The sequence below is a fragment of the Hemiscyllium ocellatum genome, chromosome 10, assembly GCF_020745735.1.
Source record: "Hemiscyllium ocellatum isolate sHemOce1 chromosome 10, sHemOce1.pat.X.cur, whole genome shotgun sequence".
Taxonomy (NCBI): domain Eukaryota; kingdom Metazoa; phylum Chordata; class Chondrichthyes; order Orectolobiformes; family Hemiscylliidae; genus Hemiscyllium; species Hemiscyllium ocellatum.
In genome coordinates, this window is record NC_083410.1 from 81,884,020 (window position 1) to 81,897,149 (window position 13,130).

At 41.0% G+C, this 13,130-nt stretch overlaps 1 protein-coding gene across 4 annotated transcripts in view; it reads right to left on the reverse strand.

Moving 5' to 3' along the window:
* The window catches only part of agpat4 (1-acylglycerol-3-phosphate O-acyltransferase 4 (lysophosphatidic acid acyltransferase, delta)), a 192,394-nt gene that overhangs the window by 51,322 nt on the left and 127,942 nt on the right, over positions 1 to 13,130 (reverse strand). For all 4 annotated transcript variants that reach the window (XM_060831011.1, XM_060831010.1, XM_060831012.1 and 1 more), the window contains exon 4: positions 5,296 to 5,457. In XM_060831011.1, coding sequence (XP_060686994.1) covers positions 5,296 to 5,457 — 162 coding nt within the window. The remainder of the gene's footprint in view (positions 1 to 5,295; positions 5,458 to 13,130) is intronic.

The following is a 13,130-nucleotide window of genomic DNA, read 5'->3' on the forward strand; positions in this document are numbered from 1 at the left end:
TAACTGTAGTGCACCCACTCAACCGCCATCGTCAGTAAAGATCTGGGCAGTATGCAAAAGAAAAAAAAAACTTGAGCTGCCACAATTTTAAATGAATAATAAAAGAATTGCGGATGCTGGAGATATGAAACAAAAGTCAAAAATTACTGGAGAAACTCAGTGGATCTGGCAGCATCTGGGGAAGAAAACTATTTTGAGACCCAAGTTCTAAATACTGGACTTGAAACATCAAAATTTGCTTGTTGTTTACTGGAGACAAGACAAGAGCATGGGAGGAGATTTGATCATCTCCTAAGAATCACACTAGCAATTTAGGATCTAAAATGCTGCTGGCAGCCTCTGATTTAAGCAATTGTGCACGCAGGCTTCTCACGCTTCAGTGAAGAGGATGAGGCAGCAGCAGCCGCCAAGGTGAGAGAAGCATAGGTAAAGACTGTAGCTGAGAACAAGGACTCCAGCTGATCTTCTCCAATCTTCCCCAGCAAGAAGCACCTTATGCTGACCTGCAACAAGCAGGTTTCTCATTAAAATTTGACAGTTTCTTTTCGGGGGGGGGGGGGGGGGGGCACAGAGAGGAAGCAGCAGCTAAGATCATGGGGATTATGAAACAAGGGCCATACTGAAAAGACGACATCTCTATTTATTTTCAATTCAGCACTGAATTGGGGATAAAAAAGGACCATTTTACAACAAAAGAATGGAGGAAGAAATTACTATATTTCCAAAAACCAAGTGACAGAAATTCATTGCAAGTGGTGTGCAAATTGAAAGTAGTTTGGAGTGGGAGCGTGAAGTGTAGATGTTTAAATAAAGTAGCTCAGTACCTGGGTATATTCTAGGAGAAAAGTGAGAACTGCAGATGCTTGAGATCAGAGTTGGGCACTAGAAAAGCACAACAGGTCAGGGAGCATCTGAGAAGCAGGGGAATCGACGTTTCAGACATAAACCTCATCCCTAATGAAGGGCTTGTGAGCCAAGGGGGTGGAAAGATAATTGAGAAGGGTGGGGATGGGGATGGGTGTGGCCAGGAGACAGAGAGAGAGAGAGAGAGAGAGAGACACACACACAGACAGACAGAGAGAGAGAGAGACAGACAAATGTACCGCCCTCATGACCTGTCCATCATCTTCCCACCTATCCGCTCCACCATCCTTTCTGGCCTATTACCATTCCCCCCACCTCCATCTACCCATCGCAGTGTCAGCTACATTCCCACCAGCTCCACCCCCCTCTCATTTATCTCTCCACCCCCTCAGCTCACAAGTCTCATTCCTGAAGGGTTCTTGCCAGAAACGTCAATTCTCCTGCTCCTCAGATGCTGCCTGACCTGCTATGCTTTTCCAGCACCCCACTCTCAACCTGGGTCTATGTGCCAAGTGAGATTTGGCCATCAGCAACTCACCAACTGGTTTGTGCAATTGAAACCAGTAGTGGATAACAAAGGTCACCAGATTGACTATAACTCTGATCAGTTCCTGGGTAGCTGAACAGTTGTGGGTGTGAACAATAGAGTAAGAATCCTGGAAGAGTGGTGGTGTCTCTCTCATTCCAGTAAAAGACAAAGCTAAAGTAACTTGCTGTTAACTACTGTTTTTGACCAATAATTTGAGAACCACTCATTCTATGCCTCCTATGAAGGGATGAAAGAATCCTAGTGGAAAATCTCAAAGAATTTGGACAGGTTAGGAGGGTGGGCAAAGAAGTGGCAGACGGAGTACAACGTGAGAAAGTGGGAGGTCATGCACTTTGGCAGGAAGGAGAGGCATGGACTATTTTCTAAATGGGGTGAAAATTCAGAAGTCTGAAGTGCAAAGAGTCTTGGGAGTTCTCATCTAGTATTGTCCCAAAGTAAACTTGCAGGTTGAGTCCATAGTTAGGAAGGCAAATGCAATGACGGCACTTTGAGAGAACTTGAATATAAAAGCAGGATATACTTCTGAAGCTCTAGAAGGCTCTGGTCAGACCATATTTTGAGTATTGTGCACAGTTTTAGGTCCCATATCTCAGGAAGGATGCACTAGCCCTGGAGTGTGTTCAGAGGAGTTTCAAAATGGCCCCAGGAATGAAAAGCTTAACATACAAGGAACATTTATGGTTGATATTCGATGGAGTTGTGGGGGGGGAATCTAATTGAAACATACAGAATACTGGATGGCCTGGACAGAGTAGATTTAGAGAAGGGCTTTCCATTGGTAGGAGACACTACAATCAGAGAGCAGTTTTAGAGTAAAGGGAAGTCTTTTTTAAAGAGATCAGGAGAAACTTCTTCAGCCAGGGTGGTAAATACTTGGAATACATTGCCACAGAAGGCTGCAGAGGCCATGTCTTTGAGTACACGCAAGACTGAGATAATATCAAGGGAATCAAGCGTTACAGGGAGAAAGCAGGAGAGTGGGGTTGAGAAGCTTATCAGCCACGATTAATGGTGGAGCAGACTCAATGGGCTGAATGGTCTAATTTCTGTTCTTATGTCTTATGTTCTGTATGCATGTGTAGAGTGTTTTTAGAAGGCAGTTAGAGAGTTTTAACAAGTAATAGTTCTGTCAAACTTTTAGTTTAAAAAAAATCAAAAATTTATTAGTAGTAGTTCACATCAAGTAGAAAAACCTAGAACATGGTTTCTATTAACCAGAATCTCAGACACGTAAATTGGGTTTTTTTTATAAACATACTTTGACAAAACGTTGAACTTTTGTGACAACTCCAGGATTGGTAGGACATGATTTCCAGCATGCACCCTCCTGAGGCACAGCACAATTGGGAACTAATGCAAGTCTGAGAACAGATATGCAAGGAATAGTGAAAGTTAAATTGAAAGGAATAAAAAAGTAAACAATAACAAGCTAGCAACAGATAAAATAAATTAAGACAGATTATCAGAAAGTTCCTAACAAAAAGTAATTAAAAGAACACATACTCCTGGAGATAGTGAAAATCATGGAGTAACTTTAGAAAATTAAAGCCTGTGATGGACAAAATCAGAGAAAGTGACTTAACTAAGGAGAGGTGTTGGTTTTGTTTCTGTGACCCTCCCAGCCCCATTTCCTCCACCAATCCATGATACACACAACTTTTAAAATCAAGATGTTTCACATGGTAAGAGAACTCAAGAAAAATTTTTGTGCAGAACTGGAATATAGGGTCACATGAAATAGAATTCAGAATAGTAACTAAAACAAAAAAAGATAACAGGTCCAATTCTCATTGGATAACTGAGCAACTATTTTGCAGCCAGTTCAAAAGAGCAATGCAAGAACAAATTGGGTGATCTATTCTACGAGAGAATAATAAAAAGTCAGTACATAATCAAAATAAGGAATAACTCAACTGCTACCTAAAGCAGTTTCATGATAGTTAATTATTTCCCTGAATTTCAATTAAGTGCTTTCAGCAGGACAATAAATAACCATCTCTAGCAAGGAAATACTACTTTGGTTATTATTTTTCAAATGTAAGAACAGTCCAAGATTCAGAGACAAAGCGCTGGGAGAGAATAACATTTATCATGAAATGAAGAGGATCTTGCCCAAAATGACAGGGTTAAAAGGGAGAGAAAATAATTGAACAGCAAATGAACAGTAGAGAAATCTTCAAAGAAGATGCAGTAAAGTACAAGACAGATTCTAACAAGAGAGGGGTAAAACAGAAGTAATGAGGGACTATTGTCAAATTTTATAGTTTTAATTATAAATGAGGCATCCTTGAAAAAGGTTAGCTCATAACATTAAAACAAATAACAAAGGAATATGGAAAGCTAAAAGTGTAAGGGGGTTTAAAGAATGAAAGAATAAAAACCCTAGAGAAAAATATAGAAAATAGTAATGACTTAATATACAAAAACATTGAAAATATAATTGAAAAGTCAGGCTGCTCAAGAATGAAAGAACACCCAAATTCACAAAGCACCTATAATGGAGAATGAACATAACTGAACTTCTATCTGGTGTCCTGTGACTTTAAATACTTTGATCACAAAAAGTGGGAAAAACTCTACTTAGTTAGTACACAAGGATAGGATCCATTATCAACAGAATATCAAGAGATCAGCTTCAAAATTAACAATGTATAAATAAGCTCAAATGTACTGCAGTGCTCTCTACTGGAGTATCTCAGATCAGTACTGCAAGTGGTGACAAGTGGAGAGGCATGCCCATTCCTCCAAATCGATGTTTGTATCTGGAACCATAGCACTGTTTTTTCCAGCTGCTGGAGTATTGCGGGCCAATTTGATTGATAAAGGCTGCAGAGTCAGCTAATCTTCTAGGAATAGCAATCAAGGAGTGTACTAAAGTGAAGTTAAGACAGGTGGAGGAATCACTGAGTCAACAGTGAAGTTGAGTTCTAATAGGCCCTTTTAGGTCGAGAGAGAGAGCGTGAGATCGAGCGAGAGCGAGCGCAAGAGCGAGAGACTGAGATTCCAACTTCTGGAGCTCCAACTTTTAAATCCTCTTTCTCTCCCAAAAGTGAAAATGCTGGTGTTGGCCTGGATTGGACAAAGTCAAGAGTCTGGTGTCATGTGACCACTGACTTTCTCCCAACAGTGGCAACCCGACTGCAACATTACACAAATCCTGGTCATCTGTCCCTGCTTTACTGAAGATATCCTGCTTCGTGGATGCTGGCTGGCTATTTAATTACAAAGAGGTATTATATCCAGACTTGGATTTTTGCCACCCCAAGCCAGAAATCAAAAATGTAGGTCCACAAATATCTAGTGAAATACCAGCAGAACTGAATATAAATGCATCAAGATGCTAAGTTTCAAGATCAAATACTGAATAAATTAGTCAATTTTTCACATTCAATGTTTTAATATTATTATACTTACAATAAACATAGCAATTAAAGTGTTAGGAAGATAATATTTGCACAACCATCACATACTAGTAGAAACCAAGAGAAAGCTTAATACATGAAATAAATGTAGAGTATTCTAGAATAGGGAACAGTTAAACTTGGCAGAAGTAATTGAAAAGAAAAAAAAAGTTAGGAAAAAGGAATTCTGATACTGTTTCCTAGAAGTTGTAAGGACCACAGATGCTGTAAGTCAGAATGAATAGATGTGAAGCTAGAAGACCACAGCAGATCAGACAGCAACCGAAAACAGAAAGTAACGTTTCAGGCCAAAACCCTTCATCAGGGCTTTCCTGCTCCCCTGCTATTGTCCGACCTACTGTACTCTTCCAGCTTCACGTTTGTTGACTCTGATAGAACTTCAGCTGACAATATGATTTTAGTGTTTTTTTTTGTCATTACAGAAATTATGGAAATTTCTACATAAAACACTATACCTACCCAAAAGATTTCAGGATAATCCCGGAGGTTAAGCAAGCTCTGGACTACGTTTTTGCGATCTTCTGTCCACTGTCGCTTGCAAAATACTATCTCCAGAAAATACCACATCCAGCCTATCAGAGGAACATAAGCCAGCTCCTTTTTTGCTAGTACTTTCGAACTCTACAAAAAAGAGTTAATGATTATATTAACACCAGTATTACATGGTTCATAATTTAAAAAAAATACAAGAAAGTAGTTAAAGCATGCACATGGCCTCTAGGTCAGTGGATTTGAAGAGATGCAAGCCAGTAACATTTTAAATGGGGTAAGTAACAGCAGCAAAAAGTTTCCATTGATGTATCATATTGAATTCAATATTAACTTGGTTGCTCACTCCAGAGAGGCTACCAGAGTAAAGTTTCACCAACACTATTTCAAATCTTCAGCATCATAGCTTGGGAAGTATTAAATCACTTCTAATTTAGTATGACGGGACAGGACGGGACTGATAGAACAATTACAGGAAGGAATGGAGGAAAAAATGTATCAAATTAAATGTATCAAAAATAATTCAAATTAATGAATGAATCTGGAAAGTAAAACTGCAGAGACTGTGCTTTGAGACTGCCATTAACTGTCACAAACGCCCCTCTGGTTCAAATGGCTGCTGAGAAGGAAATATGCCATCTTTATCTGGCCTACATGTGAATCCAAATCCATAGCAATGCTATTTACTGTCAACAGCGCTCTGTAGAGGCCTAGCAAACCTTTCAGTTCGAGGACTATTAGGAAGGACAACAATCCCAAAGCTCATATTCCATGAAAGAGCAAAACAAAAACAAAAAAAAACTGGATTGACAAAGAAATTACTGATGGGGCCTCAACAAGTGACTTTGGCAAATTTGGCTGCACTTTGGTCAAAGAAAATTCAGACTAGCAAGCTATGTATTTTCAAAGAATCTAAAATATGAAGTAATAATAAGCAAGCTCTATAGATGGATTATTCAAATGGTTGAAAGACTGGCAGTTGGAGCACAGTGTGGGATGGCTTTCCCTTTTGGGAGGAAGAACTGAAAAGCGAATCAATTAAATAGGGAGAGACTACAGAGTGGCAAAAAGAGTTATCAGTGCGTCCTTGTACATGAATCTCAAAAGTCGTCATGCAGGTACAGGAAGTAATTAGGAAGGCAAACAAAACATTAACATAGAACATAGAAAAATACAGCGCAGTACAGGCCCTTCGGCCCTCAATGTTGCGCCGACCGAATCCTACCTAACCTACACTAGCCCAATAACTTCCAAATGCCTATCCAATGCCCGCTTAAATGACCATAAAGAGGGAGAGTTCACCACTGCTACTGGCAGGGCATTCCATGAACTCTCAACCCGCTGTGTAAAGAATCTACCCCTAACATCTGTCCTAGACCTTCCACCCCTTAATTTAAAGCTGTGTCCCCTTGTAACAGCTGACTCCATTAGCGGTAAAAGGTTCTCAGTGTCTACCCTATCTAAACCCCTAATCATCTTGTACACCTCTGTCAAATCTCCCCTAAACCTTCTTTTCTCCAATGAGAACAGCCCCAAGTGCCTCAGTCTTTCCTCATACGATTTTCCTACCATTCCAGGCAACATCCTGGTAAACCTCCTCTGCACTCGTTCCAGTGCCTCCACATCCTTCCTATAGTATGGCGACCAAAACTGCACACAATACTCCAGATGAGGCCGCACCAGAGTCTTATACAACTGCAACATGACCTCAGGACTCCGGAACTCAATTCCTCTGCCAATAAAGCCCAGTACACCATATGCCTTCCTCACAACACTATTTACCTGGGTGGCAACTTTCAGAGATCTGTGTACATGGACACCAAGATCCCTCTGCTCATCCACACTACCAAGTAGCCTACCATTAGCCCAGTAATCCATCTTCTTGTTACTCCTACCAAAGTGAATGACTTCACACTTAGCTACATTGAATTCCATTTGCCACCTTTCTGCCCAGCTTTGCAACTTGTCTATATCCCGCTGTAACCTGCCACATCCTTCCTCACTATCCACAACTCCACCGACTTTAGTGTCATCCGCAAACTTACTCACCCAGCTTTCAAGCCCCTCCTCTAGATCATTTATAAAGATAACAAAAAGCAATGGTCCCAAAACAGATCCTTGAGGTACACCGCTAGTAACTGCACTCCAAGATGAACCTATACCATCAACTACTACCCTCTGTCTCCTTCCAGCCAGCCAATTTCTAATCCAAACCTCTAATGCACCCTCAATGCCATAACTTCGTAGTTTTTGCATTAGCCTACCATGGGGTACCTTATCGAACGCCTTACTAAAATCCATATACACAACATCTACTGCTTTACCCTCGTCCACCTCCTTAGTCACCTGCTCAAAGAACTCAATAAGGTTTGTGAGGCACGACCTGCCCTTCACAAAACCATGCTGACTATCCTTGATCACGTTATTCCTATCCAGATGTTCATAAATCTTATCCCTTACAATTCTCTAAGACTTTGCCCACTACAGAAGTCAGACTCACTGGCCTATAGTTACTCGGGCTATCCCTACTCCCCTTCTTGAACAAGGGGACCACATTCGCCACATTAGTTTGTTTTGCAAGGAGTACAGAGTATAAAAATAGGAAAGCTTTACTAAAATTGTACAGAGTGTTAATGAGACCATTAAAGAAGCATTTGCTTGCATAGGAAGTAGCTCAAGAAGGTTCACAAGAATAAATTCCTGGGGTGAGGGGTTTCTCACGGAGGGAAGATCAGGAGCACAGTTTCAAATAAAAGGGACTCACATTTAAGACAGACTACTAAACATTTCTTCTCTCAGAAGACCATTAGTACTGAAATTCATTATCCCACAAATAGTTGAGGCTGGTCATTGAATACATTCAATGCAGAGTTAAAAGATTAACTTTAATTGACAATGGCTATGGGGCAGATTAGAAAAAGCAAAGATCACCCATGAGTGTCCAGATGGACTAATCCTAGTTATGTTCTGATGTTCATTACTTATAGTTTTGAAAAGTTAGAAAGAAGATTTGAATTTAGTGAAATCAACTTTTCACAGAGATTAAGCTTCTAACTTTAATAACACTTAGTCTCTGGGGTTCCAAATTTGATTCTCACTCCTGAACTGCCAATTGGTTCAGTGAAAAATCAAAACAAGGCAAGAAAACTAGTCAGGAAACTTTAAGTAGAATAGCACCTTTTTTTTTTAAAACCAGAATTCCTACTGACCTAATGGACAGGTTCTGCTGTTGTTGGTTGCCCCTTCACACTAGCTATTTAAAGATGTACTGTAAGAGGTGGTCACAATTTAACAGTCAGAAAGCATTCTAATTTCTTGCTGTCATTCTCATCTGACAGCCACAAAAGCTTGAGGTTGTTCAGTGAGCATATTCTTTGGTCTCTGACCAACACAAAAATACTACTGTTTCCAATTGTTATTGGAAAACATAACAATGGAATCACATTTCATTGCACCTTTGCTTGCATGGAGCCAGTGCAGCCAAATGACACGGGAAGTGGCAGTGCTTCATAATAAATTAATCCCAAAGTAAATTAGACTCCCGATTTGAGATCGAATTTGACAGGCCCCAGACACACAAACAGAAATTGAGGGGAAAAAAGGCAATTCTAGAACCCCACCCTAGAGGGCAGTACTGTCCTTCAGGACAGTATGGTTCACTATTTCCCAGTTGCTGAAAATTTTTAGTTTTTGGGTAATCAGAAGTAGCAGAATGGTTAAATTACTGGATTAAAATGATTCAGAGACTAGTTTAAAATCCCCTCACAACTGGAAGATTCAAATTCAATTAGTAATTTCAGGTTTAATTACCCATCAATATGGCAACAAAACCATCTTAATCCCTTTTAAAAAGGGAAAAGAACTAAAGTCTGCTATCCTTGCATTTGAAAAATATTTAAGCACTTGCCTCATATCAAAATGCTATAAAAGGACCACTTATCTTGAGAATTAATCCACAAACTATACAAGCATCTGCCAGTAGTCAAACCTTTTAGCCAACAACCCAGACTCTTCAAATCATTACCTTAGTTGCATGCTCTGACTGGTTAGATAGTGTTGCCATGGGCAATTGATCTAACGTGCAATGGAGAGGTAGTGAATCTTGGACTGAGTATTCTACGCAAACCACCTAACTTCTATCAAGACTTTTCAACAATTAGGGAGGCATAAGTCAAGAGTGGAGTGTGGGGTGCTGGAAAAACACAGCAGCAGGGGTAAAAAAACACACAAAAATCAACATTTCAGACAGAAGCCCTTCACCAATTCCTGATGAGGGGCTTATGTCAAAAAATTGATGCTCCTGCTCCTCAAATGCTGTGCTTTGCTAGTACCACATTCTTGACTCTGATCTCCAGCTGCAGTCCCTACTTTCTCCCATAAGTCAAGAGTGTGGAGGAATATTCTCCACTTGACTGGATGTGAACAGCTTCCAGAACACTCCAGAAGCTTGACATCATCTAGGACATTGTGGATATTAAGGTTGTGGATAGGTGCCAAACTCCTCCATTGTTGCATAATGGCTGCAGTGTGTCATCTGCTAGGCAGATGCAGGAACTCTAGCGGCTCCAAACCTATGGTGTACCTAAAAAAAAACAACAGTGGAATACACAAACACCACTGAGAAGAAACATACCATCTTTAGTCTACTTCGATGACTCTGTGGGTACATAGACCAACTGAGTGTAGCTGATCAAAAGGCAGCTTACAACTACGTCAAGAGCAATTGGGAAGGAAAGAAGAAATAACTAACCAACCCCATTCTGGTTATTCATTCATTTTTCACAACTACTGTCCGCTGTTTTTGTTTTCAGTTTGACATTTTTCCTTAAATTGAACATTGTTAAAAAATTGGAAATGACCACTCAATTCGCTCATGAAATCACGTAGGATGTGGTGGGTTAGATGCAGGAAGACACGTAACACAGGGGCCTCCAAAATAAAAATATTTGTCAACTCCTGGTACATATAAAAAATGGGCTTGGAATTAGATTCAGTAACATTTTTTTTAAAAACAAATTGACAATGTCACCATCTCAAGAATTAAATTCTTGCAACTACATCTTGGGGAAGTGATTTGAATGGTAATGTCAAAGAACTAGGAATCCAGCACTCCAATCCAATATTGTGAGGACACAAAGTTCAAATCAGATTATGTCAAATAGTGGAAGTTAAAACTCAGTTCAAAAATCTGAAATAAAAAGCTTGCTCAAGGCAACCACGTAACCACTGTCATTTATCAGAAAACCCCTGTTAGGGTCATTTAGGAAACAAAATTCTGCCATAATTTACTTAGTCTGGCCTTCAGTGACCATAAGACATTGGAGTAAGCCATTCGGCCCATGAAGTCTGCTGTGTCATTGTGGCTCAACTTCACTTTCCCCAAAACCTGCTGTTCTCTTACTGATTAAGAATTTGCTCATCTCAGCCTTGAATACACTTAAGTGGCATAGCCTTGTCAGATCGCTGCTGTAAAGAATTCTACAGATTCACTACCCTCAGAAATCCCTCATGTATCAAGTCCAAGGCCCGCTGTTGTGGAAATTATGCCTGCTGGTCCTACAATGTCCCACAAAGTGAAACAATCCCTTCACATTTGCACGATCAAGTCCCCAAAGAGTCCTGTAGTGTTTCAATAAGATCATCTTTCATTCTTCTAAATTCCAATGAGTAGAGGCCCAAGCAACAAACCAAACCTGTCTGTCTGTACGCGGTAGAGGTAAAGATAAATTTTCCTGGTCTTCAACGACCATACAGCCACTCTCACAGACAGACACACACACACACACACACACACACACACACACACAGGGTTTAATCCAAGGGTTACTGCACCTCAGACAAGTGGAAAGGTCGAGAAGAGAATCCTTCACGAAATCTCCACTAGTGAGAAATCGAAACCACGCTGTTAGTGTCACTCTACATTGCAAACCAGCCTCAAAAGAAACATTCCCCAAGTCTGGCAAAGATTCACATGCATTTTCTCTAACCTGACTTATTGCACCCGTTACTCCCAATGTGGTCTCCTCTACATCAGTGAGGCAGAGCGCAAACTCACGGTACAGTTCAGGGAACATTTATGATTCATACGCTCCAACCAACCCCATTTTCCAGTCGCCATCCATTTCAACTCCCCCTCCCATTTCCCCCATCATGTCCATCCTGAGCCTCTCCACTATCAACACAAGGCCACATGCAAACTGGAAGAACACTGACCTTCCGTCTCAGGAGCTTACAGTCATACAGCCTTAACTCTGAATTCATCACCTTCCAAATCACCCCACCCCATCCTGGGCCCAGCCTACCCTCACCACCTCTTACCCTTAATCTGACTCTACTAATCCATCTTTTGTCCCAGCTATCTACTTCTACCCTTCCCACTAACCAATCACAGCCACCTCCTACCTGCATTCCATCTCTCAAAATCCCACCTACCATTCCCCCAACCCCAACCCCTCATTTCACAGCCCTCTTCCCCTCCCCCAAAAAAGGTTTCAACCTGAAATATTGACTCTTCTTCTAATGCTGCTAGACTTGCTGTGCTTCTTCCAGCTCTACTCTTTATCCAATCAGCCAACTGCGCTAACTGACCCTCCGCTCCATACGTGGTATCAGCCTCGTGAACTTCTCTGGATGGCCTCCAATACCAGTATCAATTTCCTCAAGTGAGAGGCTCAGAACTCAAGGAGGAAAGGAGGGGCCATGAAATGACTTTGGCAAGTGGGGCTAGCGAATCTCAAAGCATTCTATACATATATTAAAAATAATAGGACTCCCAGGGAGAGGGTAGAACCAAAGATAAAGGAGGGAACTTATGTTTAGAGACAGAGGATGTGAGCAAGGTCCGAAAAGGAGTACTTTGCACTGGTATTCAAAGGTGAAGGACATGGAGATTAGTGAGATTAGCGTGGAGCATGCTAATATGCTTGGGAATTCCGAGATCAAGAAAGTGGTGTTGGGTCTCGAACAGCATTAAGATGATTAAGTCCCCAGGGTCTGGTGGTGTCTACCCCAGGTTATTGAGAGAGACAAGAGAAGAGATTGCTGAGGCCTTGACCAAAGATCTTTGTATCTGTGCTAGCCACTGGGAGGGGTCGTGGACAGATGCCGAGTTGTTAATGTTGCTCCTCTGTTCAAGAGGGGAAATATGGATAATCCGGGAAACTAAAGACAGGTCTTTACATTGGTGGTTTAGAGAGAATTCTTAAGGATAGCATTTACTCACATTTGGAAAAGCATGGACAGGCAGCATGGCTTTGTGCAGGGCTGGTCATGTTTTACTAACTTGATTGAATTTTGAGGTGGTGACAAAAGGTGATCAATGAGGATAAAGCAGTGAAGGTTGTCCACATGAATTTTAGTAAGGCTTTTGACAAGTTCTATGATGATAGGCTCATCCAGAAGGTTAAGATGAATGGGATCCACAGTGACTTGGCTGCTTGCAATCAGAATTGACTTGCCCATAGTGGGCAAAAGGTAGTGGTGGAAGGTGTCTTTCTGGCTGGAGACCTGGGACTAGTGGTGTCCCACAGGGATGCGCACTGGGACCTCTGCTGTTTGCGATACATAAACAACTTGGATGAAAACTTGGATAGATGAATTAGTAAGTTTGCGGATGACATGCAAATGATTGGAGGAATTGTCGATAGTGTAGAAGATTATCAAAGAATGCAGCAGGATGTATCATTTGCAGATATGGGCAGAGAAATTGCAGATGGTGTTTAATCTGGGTAAGTGAGAGGTGCTGCACTTAGGAGATAAAATGTTCAGGAAAGTATACACTTAATGGCAGAGCCCTGAACATTGAT